The sequence below is a fragment of the Perognathus longimembris genome, chromosome 17 (genome assembly GCF_023159225.1).
Source record: "Perognathus longimembris pacificus isolate PPM17 chromosome 17, ASM2315922v1, whole genome shotgun sequence".
Taxonomy (NCBI): Eukaryota; Metazoa; Chordata; class Mammalia; order Rodentia; family Heteromyidae; genus Perognathus; species Perognathus longimembris.
Genome location: NC_063177.1, coordinates 25,966,197 through 25,990,276, shown reverse-complemented (window position 1 = coordinate 25,990,276; position 24,080 = coordinate 25,966,197). Strand labels below are relative to the sequence as shown.

The 24,080-nt window shown below is 38.9% G+C and overlaps 1 protein-coding gene across 1 annotated transcript in view; it reads right to left on the bottom strand.

Moving 5' to 3' along the window:
• Positions 1 to 4,567: 4,567 nt before the first annotated feature.
• The window catches only part of Ppm1d (protein phosphatase, Mg2+/Mn2+ dependent 1D), a 37,488-nt gene continuing 17,975 nt past the window's right edge, over positions 4,568 to 24,080 (bottom strand). Inside the window, exons 3-6 of the mRNA XM_048366038.1 lie at positions 21,942 to 22,066; positions 16,932 to 17,122; positions 13,568 to 13,810; positions 4,568 to 5,562 (exon numbers count right to left, since the gene is read on the bottom strand). Of these exons, the coding sequence (XP_048221995.1) occupies positions 5,008 to 5,562; positions 13,568 to 13,810; positions 16,932 to 17,122; positions 21,942 to 22,066 (1,114 nt within the window). The 3' untranslated portion in view covers positions 4,568 to 5,007. The remainder of the gene's footprint in view (positions 5,563 to 13,567; positions 13,811 to 16,931; positions 17,123 to 21,941; positions 22,067 to 24,080) is intronic.

Sequence of the window (24,080 nt, the reverse complement as noted above, 5' to 3'; positions counted from 1 at the left end):
AGGATGTTGGAGGCCAGCATGGGATGGGAAACATGGTAAGACAGTCAGGAACATAAAATAAGTCTCCAGAGAACAATCTGAGTATTGGCACACAAACCAAATTTCAGGGTTCATGTGTACTTTGTTGTGTGTTTATATTTCGTAGTAAGTAGGATTATTTTGGGTTGTGTATCTTCAAGCAACACCTTGCCTCACTGTAGAATTCAATAGTACCAAGATAATCTACTATCACACACAGTTCTGATGAACGTTAATATTTTTATTTTCAGTGAAGAAAAAATAAGGTCTGGCATACATCCTAGTATCTTGGGTAACTAAGGTGGGAGAATTGTTAAGAGTCTAAAATGTTCAAGGCCAGCCTTGACAACATAAATAAAACAACTGTTTCTAGGAAAAAGCCAGAACTGGAGGCATGGCTCAAGTAGTAGAACACTAACCAAAGCAGTACCATGGGGGTTTTTCTTATGAAATAATAGTGTTCCATAACTTGTCAGCTTCTTTAAAAAAAAAAAATACACTTTCAGCCTGGGCCCTGGTAGGTCATGGCTGTAATCGTAGCTACTTAGTAGGCTGAGAGCTAAGAATAAGTGAATTCAACGCCAGCATGAGCAGCAAAGTCCATTAACTCTTATCTCCAATAAGCCACCAAAAAATCAGAAGTAGAGTTGTGGTAAGTGGTAGGTTAATTATCCTTGACCACAAAACAAAAGCTCAGGACAGCACCCAGGCCCTGAGTTCAAGTCCCAGGACCAGCACAAAAAATATATGTATTTCTGAAAAACAATAAAAGTCAATGAAACTAGAACCAAGGTACATTTTGGACATCGGGCACTGGTGGCTTCTGCCTGAATTCATAGCTATTCAGAAGGCTGAGCTCTGAAGATCATGGTTCAATGCCAGCCCAAGCTGGAAAGTCTGTGAGACTCTTGTCTCCAGTTAGTTACAAAACAAAAACAAAACAAAAAACTGGAGCAGTGGCTCAAGTGGTACACTGCTAGCCTTGGGGAAAAAAAAAAAAAAGCCCAGGGATAGTGCCCAGGCCAAGTTCAAGCCTCAGGACTAGCACGCACACACACACACACACACACACACACACAAAACACAGGCTAAGGGTAGAAAGCAATAGTAGAACACTTGCCTACCATGTGCAAGGCTCTGAATTCTATCCTCAGTGCACACGCATGCACACACAAACACAGACTCATAACCAAATTCTAAGACAAAAATCTTGAAAGCAGTAACAAAAATAATGTGATGAGCTATGTAAGAATAATTTAAGTGACTACAGATTTCAAAGTCATATAATGACAAGGAAGGACATTGCGTATTTTAGGAATACATTGGGAAAAAAGAAGACCAATGGTATACACCTTGATACATAGAATAGATTCAAGTTCCTTAAAATGTTTCATTTCTGATAGCAAACTGTAACTCTGCCTGACTGGTTTTGAACAAACAGAATATATATGTACAACAGGCCAACGACAACTTAAGACAATACAGTAGTAAGGTTTCTGCGACCCACTTTAAGTAATGGGACATTAATTTCAAGTAGACTATAGGAGAATGTGTATTATAATCCCTGTGACCAGCTATTTTTCTTTCTTTCTTTCTTTCTTTTTTGCTTCTGCTTCAGTTTAAAGTAAACACTACGCTAAGCCATACAGGGGTGCACACTTCTACTCTCAGCACTTGAGAGGCTGAGGCAGAAGTGAGTTCCAGGCTAACCTGTGTGACACATGGGAGTTCCAGGCTAACCTAGACCCTGCTTCAAAAGACAAAAACAAACAAAAAGAATAAAAAGTTTTAAACTTTTGTTAGTTACATAGTATATTTAGGAATACACTAAAATGTTTTCATTACAGCTACTTCCCAAGTATATTTCATGATGAAAATAACATTATTCATTAATACTGCTACAAAAACACAGCTAGTTAACACACATTTGAAATCTGCTTAGAAGCTGGCTGGGGACATAGCTCGGTGGTAGAGCACTTGCCTAGCACCTCATACATACACCAAAGAAAAAAGAATTCTGAAAAATAAAGATTATATAATCCATTATACTAATCAAATGGAAATTTAAGCTTCATGTTTAGCAATATTTTATTTACAACCACTAGGAGAAAAAGTGAAAAGTAGCGAAGTGGATTTTAATATACATTCAGACTTGCTCACTTGATACTTAGTACAGCTAGGATGGTATCATAGATCTGCAAGATGAAAAAACCTTTCATAAGGAATTCACTACAGAAGTGTCTGTTAGTTGCTTGTGTCTATCTTGGAAAGATATGAAACACAAACTCTTCAATATCCAAAAATCCTCAAAAGATAACCATGAGGTTGGGGATATAGCTCAGCAACACAGCACTTGCCCTACATGCATGAGGTCTTGGGTTCAATCTCTAGTACTACAAAATATAAAGTAAAATCAGGGCTGGGTATGTGGCTCAAGATGTAAGAGTGCTTGCCTAGCAAGCAGGACTAGGCCCTGAGTTCAAACCCTAGTACTGCAAAAAAAAAAAAAAGACTAAAACAGACATTCCAGGCTGGGGGTGTGTAGATTGGTACAGCATGTACTCTGCATACCTGAGGCCCTGGGTTCAATCCCTGGCATCAAGAAAAGCCAATGAGGGCTGGGAATATGACTTAAGTGGCAAGAGTGCTTGCCTCGTACACATGAAGCCCTGGGTTCAATTCCTCAGCACCACATATATACAAAAGGCCAGAAGTGGCTCTGTGGCTCAAGTGGTAGAGTGCTAGCCTTGAGCAAAAAGAAGCCAGAGACAGTGCTCAGGCCCCAAGTCCAAGCCCCAGGACTGGCGCAAAAAAAAAAAAAAAAAAAAAGCAAAGTCAATGAACTAGCCACAAGTATCATATCACTTTGATCACTGATCCTCAATCCTCCTGTAGAGTATTCCTCCATCATACAATAAGTATTTAAGTTTACTACACAATCAATACTGCATGTATAAATTAACTTTTTTTTTTGGTGTTGAACCCAAGGGTCACTGACATGATAAGCAGATATTATAACACTGAGCTATACTCCCAAGCCCATGGATTAACTTTCTACTGATAAAACTTTGTTCAAGGGCTGGGCATATGGCCTAGTGGTAGAGTGCTTCCCTTGCATACATGAAGCCCTGGGTTCGATTCCTCAGCACCACATAAACAGAAAAAGCCAGAAGTGGCACTGTGGCTCAAGTGATAGAGTGCTAGCCTTGAGCAAAAAGAAGCCAAGGACAGTGCTCAAGCCCTGAGTTCAAGCCCCAGGACTAGCAAAAAAAAAAATTCATTCAAATTAATAAATTTAACAGTTTTTCTCATTATATAGAACATAATTTATCACATCAAAATTATATACTCACAGTGTTTTAGTATTCCTTTTAGGTTTTTTCCTTATGACCAAAGTATAAACAATGTTTTTAACAAATACATATAATCTGACTTAATTATATTCTTGTTGGCTATTCAGTTTGTTTCTATGTATCTTACACAAAATAAAAACTTTGCATGCAAAAATGGGTATTACGTGTATTTTAAGTCATTACTCAAAAACATGATCACAGCACAATAGACTTAACATATACCAATCACCGAGTATCACCAGTATAAAGAACGCTTCACTCATTTATTATATGAACAAGCACATACTTATGATCAATAAAACCTGCATGATATAAAATAACTTAAAAATGTTGGAATTAGCAGCACCATGTTATTGAAATAGCAAGAAAAACATCACACTAGAAAGGGTACTTTACAAACTCGGGGTGCCAGGGGTCTGGGGTGACTGAGGAAGACACTGGTTCTAGGAAAACAAATCTCTTTCTATGCTAGAGTCAGTGATCTGTTAATGTTTTAGAAAATCCTACTGAAGAGCTGGGCACACTGGTGGCTCACATCTTAAGCCTAGCTACTCAGGAGGCTGAGAACTGAGGATCATGGTTTGAAGCCAGCCTAGGCAGAAAGTCAGTTGAGACTCTTATCTGCAATAAACTACTCAGAAAAAGTAGGAAGTGATGCTGTGGCTCCTGGTAAAGCACTAGCCTTGAGCACAAAGAGGCTCAGGGACAGCGCCTGGGCCTTGAGTTCAAGCCCCAGGACCAGAAAAACAAAAATACTACTGAAGTAAGAAATAGTCCATAATATTTTATTGGGACAAGGAGAGACTAAAATCCAGCTACTTTAGCATGACTCAACATTTCTCCTATGAAAAAAATTAATTCTGACGGGATATCAGTGGCTCATACCTATAATCCTACCTACTCAGGAGGCTGATATCTGAGGAATGCAGTTTGAAGACAGCCCAGGCAGAAAAGTCCATGAGACTCTCAAACTACTCAGAAAAATCTGTAAGTGGCGCTGTGGCTCAAGTGGTAGAGTGCTAGTTGTGAACACAAAGGGGCTCAGGGACAACACCCAGACCCTGAGTTCAAGCCCCACAACTAACAAAAAAAAAAAAAAAAAGAAAAAGAAAAAGAAGAAAGAAAAAAAAAGAAAAAGAAAAACCTTCAATTCTGAATTGAGAAATAAAAATAATTTTTAAAAGACACTAGTAGTCCCTAGGAAACATTTCGTGGAGCACAAGTCACTAGGAAAATACATCAGTTTTCCAGTTTACTTAATAATTCACCTTAAAAAGCTGTGTGGTTTTCATCACAAGATGAAAGGCTTATACAAATTTTAATAAGCATTTAAAAAAGTTTAAATGTATTTCTAAAATCTAATATATTCCTTTGACTTTTTTTTTTAACATTTAGCCCTGTTGACATAATTACTGTGTGTTGGAATAAGAGACTGAGTTTGTGTGAAGGATACAAATTTACACACATTTTACAGCAACTTATACCCTACCTCTACAAAATTCACATTTATAGTACAAGCAAAAAGTCAAACTGTATACTCTTTATTTTGTCCCCTTATAAAAAGTTCAAGTTCGGCACCAGATTTAAAAAGCCCTCATATCCTAAGTATGGAAAATCCCCATTTCCCAGTTACATTTCAGCAAACACAAACAGTTTTCCTAGGTTGATGTAGTAAGGGATTTCCAATTTTCTTCTGGCCTCTAAGTCTTCGTCGCATGGTAAGTTTAACAGAGTTCTTTCGCTGTGAGGTGGTGGGAAGGCTTGCAGGCTGAGCACCACTACTTCGACTTAAACCATTTCGTCGATGCTTCTTCATAAGGGGACCAGAGTTGGACTCTTCTAATGTCCTTTTGAAGTTTGCTGGAGGGGTTCTTTCAACTTCTTGGGCTTTCATTTGAGCAGGTGACATCTTTAAATTTTTTTGGTCCACGGTGGTATTTGTTGAATTGGTAGGCACCAGGCCAACTGACAGGGTGTTGTTCAAGGAATCATGTATCCTTAAAGTCAGGGCTTTAGTGCAATTTTCCTCAAGTGCCTCTGGATCTTTTGAGGGTAAGACTACAGCCTGGATATTCCCTCGAGCTATCTCAGCTGAGACCTCTAAAAAATTCTCTGAGAAGGCATTACTACGAACAAGGGCAGGTATGTGGTCCCTGGAGTTCATCTTTGTCCATGGATCCTCTTCTAGTGACTGAAAAACAAGAAGGTAAAAATAAGAAATAATTTATCCTAGAACTCAATAAACCCATGATATATGATGTAAGATTCTTTATGAAGGAATTGAGATGGCAAAAACATTGTATGTATTCATTAGTTCAGCTTGTATTTCTGAACTGTGGGCAAAGTGTTATGGGTTGACTTCAGTAAAAAGAGACAATAAAGTTTAAAAAAATCTAAACCAAGTGTGTTAAGTTTTATGTGGTCACAGTATTTCCTATTGCTTGCTAACCAAAATAAAATTCTTTCAGAAACATGAAACTTCATGAAAGCTCCTAAGTATAGCCATAAGCACATGTTTACTAACCCATTCCTTCAAACATGAAGATCATAAGTATCCTATTCTGTTGAAGTTTGAATTTTATGTGTATCAATAACATATAATACTGATGTAACAGCTATGATTATTTTACACAAAAGTTCTATATTTTTCCACTTGGACTGCCTAAAAATAATTAGGAGAAGCATCCCAATGTTCTTGTAATTAAGATCCTAATTTTCCCTAGCATGCATGAAACCCTGGATTTGAATCCTCAGGACCATTACAGGAACCAAAGTGGTACTGTGGCTCAAGTAGTAGAGTGCTAGCTTTGAGCAAAAGAAGGTCAGGGACAGTGCCCAGACCCTGAGTTTAAGCCCCAAGACTGGCCAAAAAAAAGTACAGAAAACAAAGACAGAAGACTTTCATATACTTTAAATATCTAAACTCTTCAAATATCACAAACTCAATTTTAGAGGTAGAATGACCTTCTGACATAAATTGAAACTAGTTACCTTAGTCATCTTTAGGATGGAGGAATTAACTAGGATAAAGGGACACATTTTTTTAGAGTTTAGGGTTATTTACCCTTTCTAAATTCTGATAGTATAGAAATATGAAATACAATATTAAAACAACTATACGTGATGGAAACTCAGGTAGATATTACTTTGCAAACATCCCACAAACACTAGACACTAAGTACCAACTGAGAAAAGTAGGATGTGTAATGGGGACTTTCTGAGAATTGAAGGGAAATGCTCAGTTAACTGAACAAGTGAAAGTCACCTAGGGAAGCTCAAGGATAGCACCCAGGCCCTGAGAACTGGCACCTAAAAAAGGGGGTATGCATGAGCTTTCCAAAATGCTTTTTTTGTGAATTTGGTTGAGTCATTTAAGGGAAATTTTACACACTTTAGTATTTGTACTGTAATTTTCTCTTTGAGAAACTATTCAATGGTTATTTGGGATATCTGTGTTTGGTATGAAGAAGATTCCTATTTGTGTAGACCTGGAAGGATATTCTAAGTATATGTGGATCTAGAATACTATACCCAAAATGGAGTATACATATGGATCAACTGTGAAGCTCCCCGCGCCCCCCAGTCCTGGGGCTTGAACTCAGAGCCTGGGCACTGGCTGCTTGGCACTCTACCACTTGCTTAAGCCACAGCACCACTTCCAGCTTTTTCTGTTCAGGTGGTACTGAGGAATCGAACCTAGGGCTTCATGTATGCTAGGCAAGCCACCCTACCACTAAGCCACATTCCCAGTCAACTGTGAAGCTTTCTAAAAAAGAATACCTGAGTTCAAGCCCCAGGGCTGGCAACAACAACAACAAAAAAAGTTACATGTAAGCCACCAACACCTGGCCTTTAAACCCTTTTGTAGGGTAGTAAATTATGACATATTGTCTGGTCTTCCTCGGATATAAAATCCCTCACGACTGAACAACTTTAAAAGTTGTCATTTAAAAGTATACTCATAATTCAGACTGTTTCTTTCAATGTATCTAGAAAAGATAAGCTCAGAGGATATACTAAGTATTACAAATAAACAGACATGAACATGCTTATTGAATGAAAAGGAAAGAAAAACTACAGGTACAATGGAAACTAGACATGAGAAAATGACACAAATCCTAGTTCCTAATTTTGTAGTGTCCCAAATACACTGCTTTTCTCTTCTGTTAAAATTATCTTTCTGGAGCCACTGACTCACTTATTATATGCTGCAGATTTATTGAATGCTTGCTTATTCCTGTCTGTTTTAACACTGAATGTTGGGGAAACAATCTTAATTCAAGGTACTATGCTGTGATAAGAAAAAAAAAGTATCTGCCCTAGAGTACTTACATATGACTTTCAATAACATCAACAATGGGAGCTTATGTGAGTTTAACCTTTTACACACGTCAACTAGAATGTTTCACTTGATCACAGAAAACTAAGTAATTTTTTTTTTTTAAATCACAGACCAAGAGTTCATGTTCCTCTAATAGAGAAACAGGATGTGCAACAAGTAAGTTCTGAAGCAGAAGGCTCCCTGGCTGTATGCCTCTATTGGGACACAAGAAAAAAAGGAACTAATCAAATCTTTCATTTAAACAACACTGTAACAGTGCTCCAGTATGGAAAACAGCTTAGACATTGGATGGAAGTATTTTATAAAAGAAAAACAAGGGAACAATTTCAGAGTTAACACAATTTATTATAATTTCTTTTTTTATTCTCTCTTTAAATTCACGGATTATTATTCTGACACTGTAAGTGCACTAGCTGAGCTTGTCCCACTTCCTCTTTGAACTTTTCCTGTTCCTTCTCATTTTATTGGCATTCTGTGGGAACACATTGCATCTGTTAGAACAGGTAACTGCTTAGACTTAAGGCTCATCTCAAAATAACTTGTATTTTTAACCCTTCTTGAATCTCAGAAAATATTCATTAATATTAAGAGATTGTTTCCTTAAAACACATACTTTAAATTTTTCACTGCTTCAGGGATATCTTTCAATCTATTTTATAAACTAATAGGAGTTAACTAATTAAAAATTATTCCTATAACACAACTGAAACAAGTTTAAATTTTCAGAAACTCTACTATCTTCCCTCATCCCTTCTTTCCATAGTTCCTTGCTTGTAAAACACAATTCTTGTTTACCCTAAAAAAAGGCTCAAGTCAGGTTCAGGTGACTAACACCTATAATCTCAGCAATGCAGGAGGTAAAAACAGAGAGGATCACAGCTTGAGGCTAGCCCATGCAAAAATTTATAAGACCTCTACTTCAACCAATACCTGGCACAGTGGAATGCCAGTCAACCAGGCTATTCAGGAAGCTGAGACTGTGAGGATCAGAGCTCCAGGTAAGCCTGGAGTTCATGAAATTCCATCTCAGCAGAAAAAGGTAAGCATGGTATATGTACTTGTCATACCAAATACAGGAGGGACCATTATAGGACTGCAGTGTAAGCAAGCCTGAACAACAACCAAGACCCTATCTCAAAAATAATCATAGCAAAAACAACACCAAAAGCTGGAAATGTAGCAAGCATGTGGAAGGCCCCAAATTCAATGCCCAGTATCACACAACACATACATATATAGACACACATTACCATTACATTTTATCTACATAGAATAACAAACAAATCAGAGATCCCACCTTCAACTCAAAGTAAACAAAAACAATTATTGGATACAGATTTGTTTGTATTATTGGTTACAGCAGAACAAAGAGTCCTAATTATTCCAAAATGATATAAACATTTCCTCATATGTATAGAAACATCTTTTTTAGATAAGGAGGTCTTGTTACTTTACCCAGGGATGGTGTCAAACTCCTGGGGATCAAATGAGCCTCCTGCCTCAGCCTGAGAAACAGTTTTTTCCTTTCTTGGCCAGTCCTGGGGCTTGAACTCAGGACCTGGGCACTGTTCTTGAGCTTTTTTGCTGAAGGGTAGAACTCCACCACTTGAGCTACAGCTCTATATCTGGCTTTTTTGGTCCTTAGTTGAGGATAAGAGTCTCATAGGAGACCTCAGCCTCCTGAGCAGCTAGGCTCCAACTAAGAGAATTTTTTTTTTTTTTTGCCAGTCCTGGGGGCTTGGACTCAGGGCCTGAGCACTGTCCCTGGCTTCTTTTTGCTCAAGGCTATCACTCTGCCACTTGAGCCACAGCGCCACTTCTGGCCATTTTCTGTATATGTGGTGCTGGGGAATTGAACCCAGGGCCTCATGTATACGAGGCAAGCACTCTTGCCAGTAGGCCATATTCCTAGCCAGTCTCTGGCTTCTTTTTGCTCAAGGCTAGCACTCTAGCTCTTAAGCCACAGCACCACTTCTGGCATTTTCTATATATGTGGTGCTGGGGAATCGAACACAGGGCTTCATGCATACTAAGCAAACACTCTACCACTAGGCTATATTCTCAACCCCGAGAAACAATTTTTGTTCTTGTTGTTGCTGGTTATGGGGCTTGAACTCAGGGCCTGGGTGCTATCCCTGAGCCTCTTTATGCTCAAGACTAGCACTTTGCCACTTAAGCCACAAGGCCACTTCCAATTTTTGAGTGGTTAACTGGAGATAAGAGTCCCTCAGGGGGCTGGGAATATGGCTAGCGGTAAAGTGCTCACCTCATATAGATGAAGCCCTGGGTTCGATTCCTCAGCACCACATTTATAGAAAAAAGCCAGAAGTGGAGCTATGGCTCAAGAGGTAGAGTACTAGCCTTGAGCAAAAAGAAGCCAGGGACAGTGCACAGGCCCTGAGTCCACGCCCCAGGACTGGCAACAAAAACAAAACAAATAAAAGTAAAAAATAAAAATAAAAATAAAATAAAAAAGAGTCTCTCAGGGACTTTTCTGCCCAGGCTGGCTTTGAACCACAATCCTCAGATCTCAGCCTCCTGAGTAGCTAGGATACGGGCACGAGCCACTGGCATCCAGCAAGAGAAACAAGTTTTAAAACAGATTTGTATATGATTTTTCTAATGTCAATTACCAGCTTCAGTAATCTGTATCTGAGATCAATATTTAAAATATTCATTCATGACACAATACTCTTTTCCCCTCACTCTGACGCTTTACCCCTAATTCCTTCCTCCTCCTCTATTCTACCTAAACATCACCTATTCAAGTACACCACAAAACAAGAAAGAAATGAGTATATTAATTTTCCACAAACAAGCAAAAATGTGGGCATCTATCCAAATCATTACAATCAAGTAAAGACACTTGTGTGTCCATGTTCACTACTATTCACAAATACTACTATTCACAAATAACCAAGCTATGGAAACAGCCCAGATGCCTTACAACAGATGAGTGGATCAATAAAGTAGCATATATACACAATAGAATTTTACTCATCCATTAGAAAGAATTAAGACTATGTCATTTCCAGGGAAATAGATGGATCTAGAACAACTCATGCTAAGTGAAGTAAACCAAACTCAGAGAGACAAACAGCACATATGTAGAAGTGAGATCTAAAGTACAACAGACATGTTAACCTATACAGGACTCTATGCATTCACAAGAGACAAAAACAAGAGACAAGGCAAAAACAAGAGACAAAAAAGCTTTCTTTTCTTTAAAAATTCAATAATGCAGATTGGAATCTTTTAAAGTCTCATTATCTTTTCAAAGTTTATGTTTGCCTTTTTAAAAAATAATTTTATTGTTATTATTAAGGTGTTGTACAGAGGGGTTACCATTATGTAAGTCAGGTAATGAGTACATTTCTTTTCTTTTTGGGACAATCTCATCCGTCATTTGCTTTCCCCCAGTTTCCCCCTCATCCCTGCCCACAAGTTATATAGGTCATTTTCCACACAGTGTATACTGAATAGCATGATTGCATTGTTCATCCTTCTCCCTTCCTTTGTTCCCTCCCCCCTAAAAGAAAAAAAAAGTACCCAAAGCAAAAACAAACACCACCACCACCTATCACCACTACCACCAAGGGTAACAACAAAAAAAAAAAAATCCATTATTTCCATTTCCTGGAATTGGTTTTGATAAATGTGTTCCTCCCCTAAAAGTCTTCTTTTATTTGTTTTCTGAGAGTCTCAGTACATATCTTAAGACTAGTCTTGAACCCATGATCGTTCTGACTCAACTACCTGAATGTTGAGATTACAGTAAAGCACTCCCACGCCTGGCGTGAAAAGAAAGAAGCATTTCTAAGAAAAAGCACAAAATAGTGATCTGTTCATTTTTAAACAAAAAGATTAGATTTCTTATTGTTTTCCATATATATGTGAAGAGAAAGCAAGTCTTGGGTAGGTCACAGTATCCAAATTAAGTTACTTAACTATTTCAAAACTGCCTAGTGATATATATAATTGTTTTATTTCTCATCTCAATGGTCAATCTACATTTTCAGTAGGCCAAGTTAGCCATGGCTTTTTCTTAAAGCAGTTACCAATTTTAGGTAGGAGAACAACAGATTGAATACACAAGCAAGATCTAAATAAATCAGAAAAATTTAAATATGGTAGCCATTTAAATTTACCTTTCAGCATAGTCTCAACTTACTCACTAATAATTTGCATAAGAAATAGAAACATCACTACAGAGGATGAGGCAGAGAAATTAGAGGTTCCAGGCTAGTCTAGGATATATAGTAAGACTCTGACTCAGAAAAGAAAAAAGGTCAGATATCAATGGCTCACACCTGTAATCCTAGCTACTCAGGAGGCTGAGATCTGAGGATCATTTCAAAGCTATCCCAGGCAGGAAAGTCTGTCAGGAAACTGGAGGCTCAAGAGGTAAAATGCTAGCCTTGAGCTGAAGAGCTAGCTCAGGGACGGTGTCCAGGCCCAGAGTTCAAACCCCATAACAAGAACAACAACAACAACAAAAAAGAAATTGGCATGATGCTTCTTTACCCATGTCAATACACTGCAAGGCCTGAAGTCTGATATTCGAGAGTCAGTCTGAATCTTGCTTCCATATAACCTTGTTAAACTACTTAATCTCTCAAGCCTTATTATTGATAAAATGGAATTATAAGGTCAATAATATTCCTGGAATATGAGACTCCAATAAACCATAGGATATAAAAGAGCTTCACAAACTTCTAAATGCTTTCTTTACAAATGCTCATAGTATCACAGAAAATAAGTAAATTCTAAACATTGTTTTTCTTTTTTTTTTTTTTTTGGCCAGTCCTGGGCCTTGGACTCAAGGCCTGAGCACTGTCCCTGGCTTCTTCCCGCTCAAGGCTAGCACTCTGCCACTTGAGCCAAAGCGCGGCTTCTGGCCGTTTTCTGTATATGTGGTGCTGGGGAATCGAACCTAGGGCCTCGTGTATCCGAGGCAGGCACTCTTGCCACTAGGCTATATCCCCAGCCCTAAACATTGTTTTCCAATAGGCACAATATCTTTTCTATTAGATGCTATGCACACAGCTTCTTTCAGATTTGATATAAGGATGGCACACTAAAAGGCTAAGAGTATGTTTGCCTAGCATTTGTGAAGACCAGGTCTGATCCACAGCACCACAAGTTGGAGGGGAGTGCTCTCTGATAGTAAATTACATAACAAAGATCCATCATTTTCTTTTTTTTTTTTTTTTGCCAGTCCTGGGCCTTGGACTCAGGGCCTGAGCACTGTCCCTGGCTTCTTCCCACTCAAGGCTAGCACTCTGCCACTTGAGCCACAGCACCGCTTCTGGCCGTTTTCTGTATATGTGGTGCTGGGGAATCGAACCTAGGGCCTCGTGTATCCGAGGCAGGCACTCTTGCCGCTAGGCTATATCCCCAGCCCTCATCATTTTCTTGAACTTAGTAATCCTGTTTTATCAAGAACGTGAAAATCAGCTGGGTACCCAGTGACTCATGATGTAATCAAGAGGCCCAAGGTTTGAAGCCAGCCTAGGAAGAAAACTCAGCCTCTTATGACCATGGGCGGGAAATGTGGCTTAGTGGTAGAGTGCTTGCCTAGCATGCATGAAGCCCTGGGTTCAATTCCTCAGTACCACATAAACAGAAAAAGCTGGAAGTGGCACTGTGACTCAAGTGACAGAGTGCCAGCCTTGAGCAAAAGAAGCTCAGTGATAGTGCCCAGGCCCTGAGTTCAAGCCCCAACTGGAAAAAAAAAAAAAGACAAGGCCCTGTATTCATGCCTCGGTACTGGCACCATAATACATGAAAACTGTTTTAGACAACATTAACCAAAGATATTCTATTAAACTACAAATTAAAATGTTTATAATACCTTGACTGGTGGTGTAGAACATGGAGAAGGAGTCATCACACAGGTTTCTTGACTATTATAAGAAGGGCTGTTAGTCAGGTTCAGATAGAGCTCATCTTCATTGGTGAAATTCTCCTGATTGTCCACTTCTGGAGAGATGCAGATTACTATGGCACTAGTATTATCTGCTCGAAGCATGCGCTGTCTCCAGCGGCCTAACGCACGATTTACAAGCATTTTGGCACAAGATTGTCCATGCTCACCCTGTATTTAAAAGAACAAGAAAAAGAACCTTAATTCATATTTGGTTGCCACTACATCTTTATCAAATTAAAAACTAGATGTTAAATGAGGTCTAAGTAATTAAGCAAAAGTCCTAAACACTCAAACATTATCCAAAATCCCAGTGAATATGTTAAAATAAGACTATTTCTGGGCTGGGAATATGGCCTAGTGGCAAGAGTGCTTGCCTCCTATACATGAAGCCCTGGGTTCGATTCCCCAACACCACATATATAGAAAATGGCCAGAAGTGGCGCTGTGGCTCAAATGGTAGAGTGCTTTCCTTGAGCAAAAAGAAGCCAGGGACAGTGCTCAGGCTCTGATGACTGGCCCCCCCCCAAAAAAACAAAACAAAACAAAAAGACTATTTCTACATTTCGTAAAACTAATCTTACCCTATGGTTAAAATTTCACCCATGTATGTTGGGCATGATATTACATGCTGTAATTCCAGCACTTGGGAAGCTGACAGAGAAAGATTGCAAGTTCAAAGTCAACTTGGGCCATGTATTAAGACCATGTTCCAAAACAAAGAAAAAAAATTCATTCATGAGCCTAGGGTGTGGCTCATGTGGTACAGCATCTGCTTAGCAAGCACCTGGCCCTAAAATCAAACCAAGTACCACCAAAAAATAACTTTATAACATTTTATGTATTTTATATTTCAAATCTTTTAAAATATTTTTATCTTTTAATGAAGAAACAGTTTTCATTCTAGTATTAACTATGAAAAGTAATATGTTACTTCAAAAGGGAATAAACAGGGTCTGGGAATATGGCCTAGTGGTAAAGTGCTCGCCTCGTATACATGAAGCCCTGGGTTCGATTCCTCAGCACCACATATATATAGAAAAAGCCAGAAGTGGCGCTGTAGCTCAAGTGGTAGAGTGCTAGCCTTGAGCAAAACGAAGCCAGGGACAGTGCTCAGGCCCTGAGTCTAAGCCCCAGGACTGGCAACAAAAACAAAATAAAAAGGAATAAACAAATTAACATAAACAGTTGACAAATTAGACATTTGGGCATGGTGGAAAACTTACTTCAAAGGGCCAATTTCCTCCTAAAACAGGAGATTCTGAGCCTGGCATGGTGGTATGCACCAGTAATTCCAGGTACTCAGGAGGCTGAGACAAGAAGATCACATGAGCCCACAAGCTTAAGAATAACTTGCAAAATAGAGAGAGATCTTATCTCTCAGAGAGTAGGGTTTAAAAGGAAGGAAGGTAAAGGAAAGGAGTGAAGAAAGAGGATAGGGAGGAATTGCAAAAAGACAAAGCACTAGCTTCTACAAATCAAGCCAAAGACCCAACATAAAAATTATTAAGCCAGGGACTAAGAATGTGGCTTAGGGATAGAGGGCTTGCCTAGCATGCATAAAGCCCTGTGTTCAATTCCTCAGCACCACATAAACAGAAAAAGCCAGAAGTGGGACTGTGGCTCAAGTGGTAGAGTTTAGCCTTGAGCAAAAGGAAGCCAGGGACAATGCTCAGGCCCTGAGTTCAAGCCCTAGGACTGGCCAAAAAAAAAAAAAAATTATCTAAGCTAGGCACCAGTGGCTCATGCTTGTAATCCTAGCTACTCAGGAGGCTCAGATATGAGGTTCTGGTTCAAAGTCAGCCATGAGAAGAAAGTCTGTAAGACTCTTATCTCCAATTAACCATCAGAAAACCGAGTGGCTGTGTGGCTCAAAGTGGTAGGGCACTAGCCTTGAGCTGAAGAGCTTAGAGACAGCACCCAGGCCCAGAGTTCAAGTTCCACGACCAACTTAAAAAAAAATCTAAGGCTAGCATAAAAAATGTATCAAGGGGGGGGCTGGGAATATAGCCTACTGGTAAAGTGCTCATCTCGTATACAAGCCTTGAGTAAAAAGAAGCCAGGGACAGTGCTCAGGCCCTGAGTTCAAGCCCCAGGATTGGCAACAAAAACAAAACCAAACAAACAAAAAATGTATCAAGGGGGGCTGGGAATATGGCCTAGTGGTAAAGTGCTCGCCTTGTATACACGTAGCCCTGGGTTCAATTCCTCAGCACCACATACAAAGAAAAAGTCAGAAGTGGCACTGTGGCTTAAGTGGTAGAGCGCTAGCCTTGAGCAAAAAAGAAGCCAGGGACAGTGCTCAGGCCCTGAGTTCAAGCCCCAGGACTGGGGGAAAAAAAAAAAAATATATATATATATATATATCAAGGGATATAGCTCAGTGGTAGAGTGGTATAAGATCATGAATTTGATCTCCAGCACTGCCAAAGGAAGGGAAGATGGATACAACCTAAACAAGGAAATATAAACAACTTTCCTTATAAATACTGTAGTGAGATTAGTCATCTGAATCCTAGCCAGAGTAACTCCATATTGTAGCAAGCCACCATTTGCTGTTCTGCATGCCAGACTACAGCAAAACAAAGCCAATGTTTGCAGAGACCAACAGAATCCCTGACAGCAAGGACTGAACTCACATAAGTGAAACTGGGTAACCTGTCCTACTGTCCAGTCTTCTTTTGTCTGTGCTTTCTCTCAACCTGTGTTCAGTTCTGTTTTGACTCTAGGTGGCAGACTAAATCCAGGTTTGCATTAATTCTGCTATAAACTTAATGCCATAAAAAGTAGTTTGGTGTGTTAATTATACAAAGGAACCAAAAGGATGACCACAGTGTTTCCCAGTGCTTATTTCATAATTTAGTCTGATTGACCTCCTCTATTGTTTTCTCAACAGCTTTCAGTGAGATTCCTTAAGCCACATACATACACAGAGACAAAAGACTGGTGAGTATCAGAGAAATGGTAATGGAGCTTTTGGGGCAATGATGATATAAAAGGTAAATATCCTTAGTTCACATTCAAGACATCTGGCCAAAGCATTATTTGAACAACAATATCAAATTATTGAGTCAGGGGCTGGAAATGTAGCTTAGTGGTAGAGTGCTTGCCTAGCATGCATGAAGTCCTGGGTTTGATTCCTCAGTACTACACAAATAGAAAAAGCTGGACGTGGCACTGTGGCTCAAGTGGTAAGAATTCTAGCCTTGAGCAAAAGAAGCTCAGGAATAGTGCCCAGGCCCTGAGTTCAAGCCCCAGAACTGGCCAAAAAAAATGTTGAGTCAGTTCTTACCATCAAGTATTTCTTTTCCTCTTGATCTTGGCACATTGAGATGGCATCCTGAGGTGGAATCATATTCCACAGGCCGTCACTCCCCAAGATAATGTACTTGTGCTTCTGGGGGTCAAGAGTATGGACACTTGTGTCTGGTTCAGGGGATACCACAAACTCTCCACTGAAGAAATCATAGCTCCACAAATCACCTGGGAGAAGAGAAGAAAAGATGCAAGAAGTATTTCCAAGCTACCAATATCACAACAATACATTAAAGGAGAAAATATGTTCGTTTTCATAGAAAAACATTTGACAATATTCAGAAATCCATTCATAATTTAAAATGTCTAGAAAATAAATAATAAAAGGGAACTCTCTTGACCTGATAAGAAAATACATCTGTACCACTGTCCTGTTCTGTTATATGTTTTGCTGAAACCTGGGACCGGTCCATCTGAAACTTCCCCAATAAATTCATCTTTTTACTTGGGAAAAAAAAGAAAATACATCAAAACCATATAGCAAACATCTTATTTGAGTTAAAGTATTAAAAAATATCCCTAGGGATGGATGTGGTAACAAATTCCCATAATTCCAGCTGCTTGGGAAACAGATATTGGGAAGATGGAGAAGATCTCCATCTTAATAACAGCTGGACAAGATAGTAAAAGCCTGTCTCTCCAGCTACATGGGAAGCATAAACGGAAGAATAATGGTCAAGGTCAACCCAGGCATAAATTTAAGATCCTAATCCAAAAACAACAAAAGCAAAAAGGGCTTGGGAGTGTGGCTCCAGTAATAAAATGTCTGCTTACAAGTGCAAATCCCTAAGTTCAAGCCCCAGTACCACAACCCAAAAAATATATTTATATAAAATTTTATAATATACAAAATATTAAAATTAATGTTATATTTTTACATATATAAACTCTAAAAAAGCAACAAAAAACTATAACTTGTATTGATCATTCTCTTCTATTTATGCCTGATAATACCTTCCTAGAACAATACTTAGATAGAAATAAAGACACCAAGGCACCGACCAAAAAAAAAGTAAGGTCTCAAACTTCCAAAAACAGTTTTTTGTGGGAGAAGGGTGTTTGGGTTTTTTTGTGGGGGAGGGGTGTTTGGCTTTTTGTTTTTGTTTTTTTGGTGGGTTTTTTTGTTTTGTTTTGGTGGGATTAAGAGCCTCCGTCCTGTCCTTGAGCTTTTTCATTCAGGGCTAGCACTCAAAAATAGGGCCTCTTACTTGTTAGGCAAGTGCTCTACCACTGAGCTATAGCTCTAGACCACGTTGTTTTCTTTTTGTAATGAATTATTTAGTAATCTGTGGAGTAAAAGCTCAGAAATGTAAATATGTCATTTTAGCATCCACTGATGATCCTGCATCATCCCTGTCATCTGTCTTTTTACAGTATTTTTAGTACCAATATGGACATATGGATTCTTTCTTTTTTTTTGTTTTTGGTGCCAGTCCTGGGGCTTGAACTCAGGGCCTGAGCACTACTACTTATGGAAGTAGAGCCACAACACCACTTCCAGCTTTTCTGTTTATGTGGTACTGAGGAATGGAACCCAGAGCTTCATGCGTGTTAGGCAAGGATGCTACCACTAAGCCACATTCCCAGGCCTGGATTCTTTTTTTATACAGTTTAACTTTCTCCTATTATAACTTGTTCGATATTCAAGATGTTTTAAATTTATTTGTAAAAGTCTCAAGGATCTGAACTTTTAACAAATTCACCAGATAATTTATATTCATACCTATTCAAGAAGTACGTGTGGCTTTATCAAATAACTAGTAAGGATTGGAACTGAGCACTGGTGTAGTGTTTGTTCACCAAAACAAGATCTAAGAATGTCATTTCTGTAGGTTCTGAAAGAAGGAAGGTCTCCCACATTAGCAGAGCTTGTTTCCAGCTGGATAATTTCCTGTTTGCTCAGCAGAGGGAGCTGAAGGGACACCAAAGGAGAGGAAGCCTTTCCCCTGGATCAAGTGCATTCTTCTCAGCCTGCTCCCAGGGCAGTCTACAGAATACTCAGCAAATTTCAGTGCCATCCTCATCCCTATACACTGGCTGGCCTCCCATGGAGCCTCTCTAGAACTCTGCCTCCTCTGATCCATTCTCAAAATTGCAATCAGGAATTAAAGGTGTGGCTCAAGTAACAAACCATTTTGTACTTTAACCTTTTCCTTTGGACAGAAAAGCCAAGTGAGAGGCCCTGGGTTAAAGCCTCACATAATAAGTGCACAGGCACACGCACACATACGTACACACACACACACACACACACACAAATTAAAACTGCAATCAAAATCACTGTGTGGGCGTGAACACACGTGCATGTGCTAGTACTGAGGCTTAAACTCAGAGCCGGGGTGCTGTCCCTTAGCTTTTTCACTCAAGGTGGATAGATACTCTTACCACTTGAGCCACAGCTCCATATCCAGCTTTTTGGTGATACACACACACACACACACACACACACACACACACACACAGAGACACGTTTACATATAAACTTGTTTGGAGCTGGGAGAATGGCTCAGTGTTATTGCACTTGTCAGGCATGTACAGGCTCAATTGGGTTCAATCTCCAGGAATGCAAAAAAGAAAAGAAAAAGAACTGTGCTCAATGGCTAAATGGTTTCCCTTTTAGTATGTGCATAGTGGTTAGACAAACAATCTACCACTGAGTCTCTAGCTGGACTATATCATTTAGGAATTGTTGTTGCTACTGTTTCCATTGAGACAGGGTCTCATTATACAACTCAGGCTATTCTATAAATAGAAATCCTCCTATCTCAGCCCATGGAGTGCTGTGTGGTGTATACCACCACATTTAACTCTCCCATCAAATTTCTCATTTCCCATTTGCTTATCATCTAATCACTCCCTCGCTCTCTCATACACACACACACACACACACACACACACACACACACAGAGTTATAAAATCTTAATAAAGAATACGACTACATGTACTTGATTAAAAATCAATTAAGACGATACATGGTAGAATGACTATCTTATCTATTGATAAGGAACAAACCCAAGGCCTCAAGCAGACAAGACAATGTACTCTATCACTGAATTAAACCTCTAGCTCAAGAATGATTTTGTGTGTGTGTGCTGTACTAGTCCTGGGGCTTGAACTGAAAGCCTGGATGCTGTCCTTGAGGTTTTTATGCTTAAGGTTAGCACTCCAGTACTTCAACTACAGCTCCACTTTTGGCTTTTCTTTTTTGGTGTTTAATTGGAGATAAAGTCTCACAGGCTTTTCTGCGCAAGCTAGCTTTCAAACTGCGATCCTCGGGGCTAGGAATGTGGCCTACTGGTAAAGTGCTCGCCTCGTATACATGAAGCCCTGGGTTCAATTCCTCAGCACCAAATATATAGAAAATAGCTGGAAGTGGCGCTGTGGCTCAAGAGGTAGAGTGCTAGCCTTGAGCAAAAAGAAGCCAGGGACAGTGCTAAGGCCCTGAGTCCACGCCCCAAGACTAGCAATAAAAACAAAACAAACTGCGATCCTCAGAGCTCAGCCTCCTGAGTAGCTAGAATTACAAGCTACCAGCCCCATAGAATGATTGTTTTCATGTAAACCATAATGATATTACTCTTTATTTTAAAATACTCCACATTGGGCTGGGGATATAGCCTAGTGGCAAGAGTGCCTGCCTCGGATACACGAGGCCCTAGGTTCGATTCCCCAGCACCACATATACATAAAACGGCCAGAAGCGGCGCTGTGGCTCAAGTGGCAGAGTGCTAGCCTTGAGCGGGAAGAAGCCAGGGACAGTGCTCAGGCCCTGAGTCCAAGGCCCAGGACTGGCCAAAAAAAAAAAAAAAAAAAAAAATACTCCACATTGAAGCCAGGAACTAGTGGCTCAAGCCTTGTAACTATTATGAGATGGCCCATGTCTGCCTCCAACCTGTTAATAATTCCTAGCACATGTCAATCTCTTTGCAACATCAGAATCCATGCCTTCAATATTCATACACAGGCTCTTCAAAGGCTAGCACTCTACCACTGGAGCCACAGTGCCATTTCTGGCTTTTTGCTTTTTCAGTTTATGTGGTACTGAGGAATTGAACCCAGGGCTTCATGCATGCTAGGCAAGCACTCTACCAGTAAGCCACATTTCCAGACCATCATTTTCTAAAAGTAGTATTTCTATTACACTATCTAAATTTTCCCTCATAAATTATTCCTTATCATAGAACTTTTGTGTTTCTTTCAGGATATTACCTAATCTGCAATTACTTCTTTTATAAATTTACTTAGTAACTATCTCCCCAACTACATGGCTTTATGATAACAACTTCCTCCCAACACATACACATATATTCTAACATAGACAGAGCAAAATATTTCTTTTGGTGGGGAGAAGGGTGGTTTGAACTCTGGGCCTGGGTACAGTCCACTATTCCACTCAAGGATGGCACTCTATCACTTGAGCCACAGCTCCAATTCCAGCTTTTTTATGGTTCATTGGAAAAGAGTCATAGCTGACTTTTCTCCTCAAGCTAGATTCAAACCAGGCTCAGATTCTTAGTCTCTTGAGTAGCTAAGATTGTAGGTGTGAGCCACCAGCACCAGGCTAATGCAAGGTATTTCAATAGCTATAATCTTATAGCATTACTTTCAAAACCAGATAGACCAGAAATAATTATTTTACTTTGTCATGGACAAATTTATTTTGATAGCTAGAGGGGGAAAAAAAACTTTGAAAACTCTTAGGAATATTAACAGCAAAAGTATAAAGGAATATTTAAAAATAGTTTTAAAAGTAACAATAATCATGGGCAAACATATATGTCCCTAAAATGGAAGTTAGCAAGATACTGAACATGACTAATGAACAAAAATTGTTACTGGAATGTGCACCGAATTTTCTCCTAATGAAGTTTCAAAGTATTTAATATGACATCGTTACCCTCATAGTATAAAGGTTAATTCTTGGTATCCCTCTTTTTATTTTACCACTAAATACTGCATTTTACCAAATGTTTAAATCCTACTTACCAAGAGCTCTTGCTACTGCCAGAAAAGGAATCTGGTCAATAACTGTGCTTCTTCTAACAGGTCCATTGTGAGTGAGCCGAGGTCTTTTCCAAACTACACGATTCACCCCAGACTTGTTCATTACACTAAAAAGAATTTTCATAAATAGTTTAAATGATTGAAATACAACAATTAGAATTTATATAAGTGGTATAAATGATTAAAATGTAACAAGATAATTTGATGTACTAAATAAGATTATGATAAAATAAAGCTTTATCTGTTTCAGATACAAAGAAGTGTAAGTTCCTTTAGAGGAAGAAAGACAAAGTAAGGTATTACACAAGAAGAAGGTGGAAATGATTGAAAGTTAAGTGGGAATAGTATGAAGAAAAATGAACAGATACCATGTTACAGGAAAAAGCTAGATGATTTAATGACCAAGATAATTAGAAACAACAAAAAAGAGCTTCTGTGGATGGAGAAAGAGTAAAGATATTTTAAAGAAAGAATCTTATAATTCTGAGGGTTTCTTCAGGGACAGAAGAAACACAAGAGAACAGTTTTGTTTTATTTAGAGAATTGACAGGAAGCTCCTTGAGATATCTACAAATGTAGCGATTTCTGTTATTCTGGTCACTGTGCTAACTATGGTGTGTGCATATGTTTCTCAGGTAAACAGGGCTAGTGGTTTACTAAGAAAGTGGGAAGGCAAGATGTGTGCCAAAAAAAGAGCGAGAGAGAGAGAGAGAAATTAATGCCACAAAGGAGCTCAACAGACTGAGAAGTATTCTCAAAGTAGACAATAATGAATCAGCTATGCAGAGTTGCAAAGTAAGAAAATCCTCCTAGAAATTTACCATAGGAACAACAAAAACCTGTAATTAGTAAAACATTCAAAATAGAATAGTTTCAAAATAGAATAGTTTCAGAATTTGTGCCTTGCACAACTGAAATGAGGTATTAAATGACTCATATTTCAATCTAATCAAAATCTGTTTTTTCTTAAATGCCAATAGAAATTTAAAATGTTCTTCTGAAAGCTAGAAAAAGTTAGGACATAAAGCACTTCTAAGAAATAATACCATTCCTATCAAGTATTACATTCACTTTATAGAACTTAAGAACCTGTTGATTCTGAAGAGTATCAAAGATAAAGATCATTAAAATAATCTTAATTAAATTCTACATGTAGATCCCATGTGCCCACATAAATTCTTGACTATAATCTTAGTAATCTACAGAGATAACTGGAGATAGTGATGGGAACCTGTAATCCCAACTACTCAAAAAACTGAAACAAGATTATGTGTTAGAAACCATCCTAGGCAACACAGAAAGATTATGTCTCTTAAAAAAAAAACAGGGTGCTACTGACTCATGCTTGTAATACTAGCTACTCAGTTTGAAGCCAGCCCAGGCACCAAAAAAGCTGGAAGTAGAGTCATAGCTCAAGTGGCATCCTTGAGCAAAAAAAGCCAAGTAAGAACTGGGGGCACAGAATGCAAGCCCCAGTACACTCACACATATTATCTCTCTCTTTCTCTCCCTCTCATGCTCTCTCTCTCTCTCTCTCTCCCTCTCACACACACACACACACACACACACACACACACACACATCTATAGATGATATGCAAACCAGCTGCAATCATTTATTCATTGGGCACTAGGGATTGAATCTAGGACCTCAAGCATGTTAGTTATGTACTCTACCACTGAAGTAAACTCCTCAGGCCAATACTTAAGACTTCTTGTCAGTTCAGGAATGGAGGATTATTTTTGTTTTGGTTTGGTTTGGTTTTGTGATACTGTGGTTTGAACTAAGGACCTCATGCATACTAAGCAAGAACTATATACTACATCCCTAGCCATTTTAGTTATTCAACTTTAGTTATTTTTCAGAATAAGATCACATTTTTGCCCTAGTTGGCCTTGGACTTCAATTCTAACGATGGCCTCTCTCATAGAACCATAGGCATAAAACACTACATCGGACTTATTGGTTAAGGAGAGATCTAACTTACATTTTTCTTAGCTAGCCTCAAACCATAATCCTCCTGATCTCTGCCTCCCAAGCAAGCTAAGATTGCAGAAATGAACCACCTTCTTGTCAGTTTTCTCATCATTAGTAAGTAATATGATAGCTTGGCATATTTTT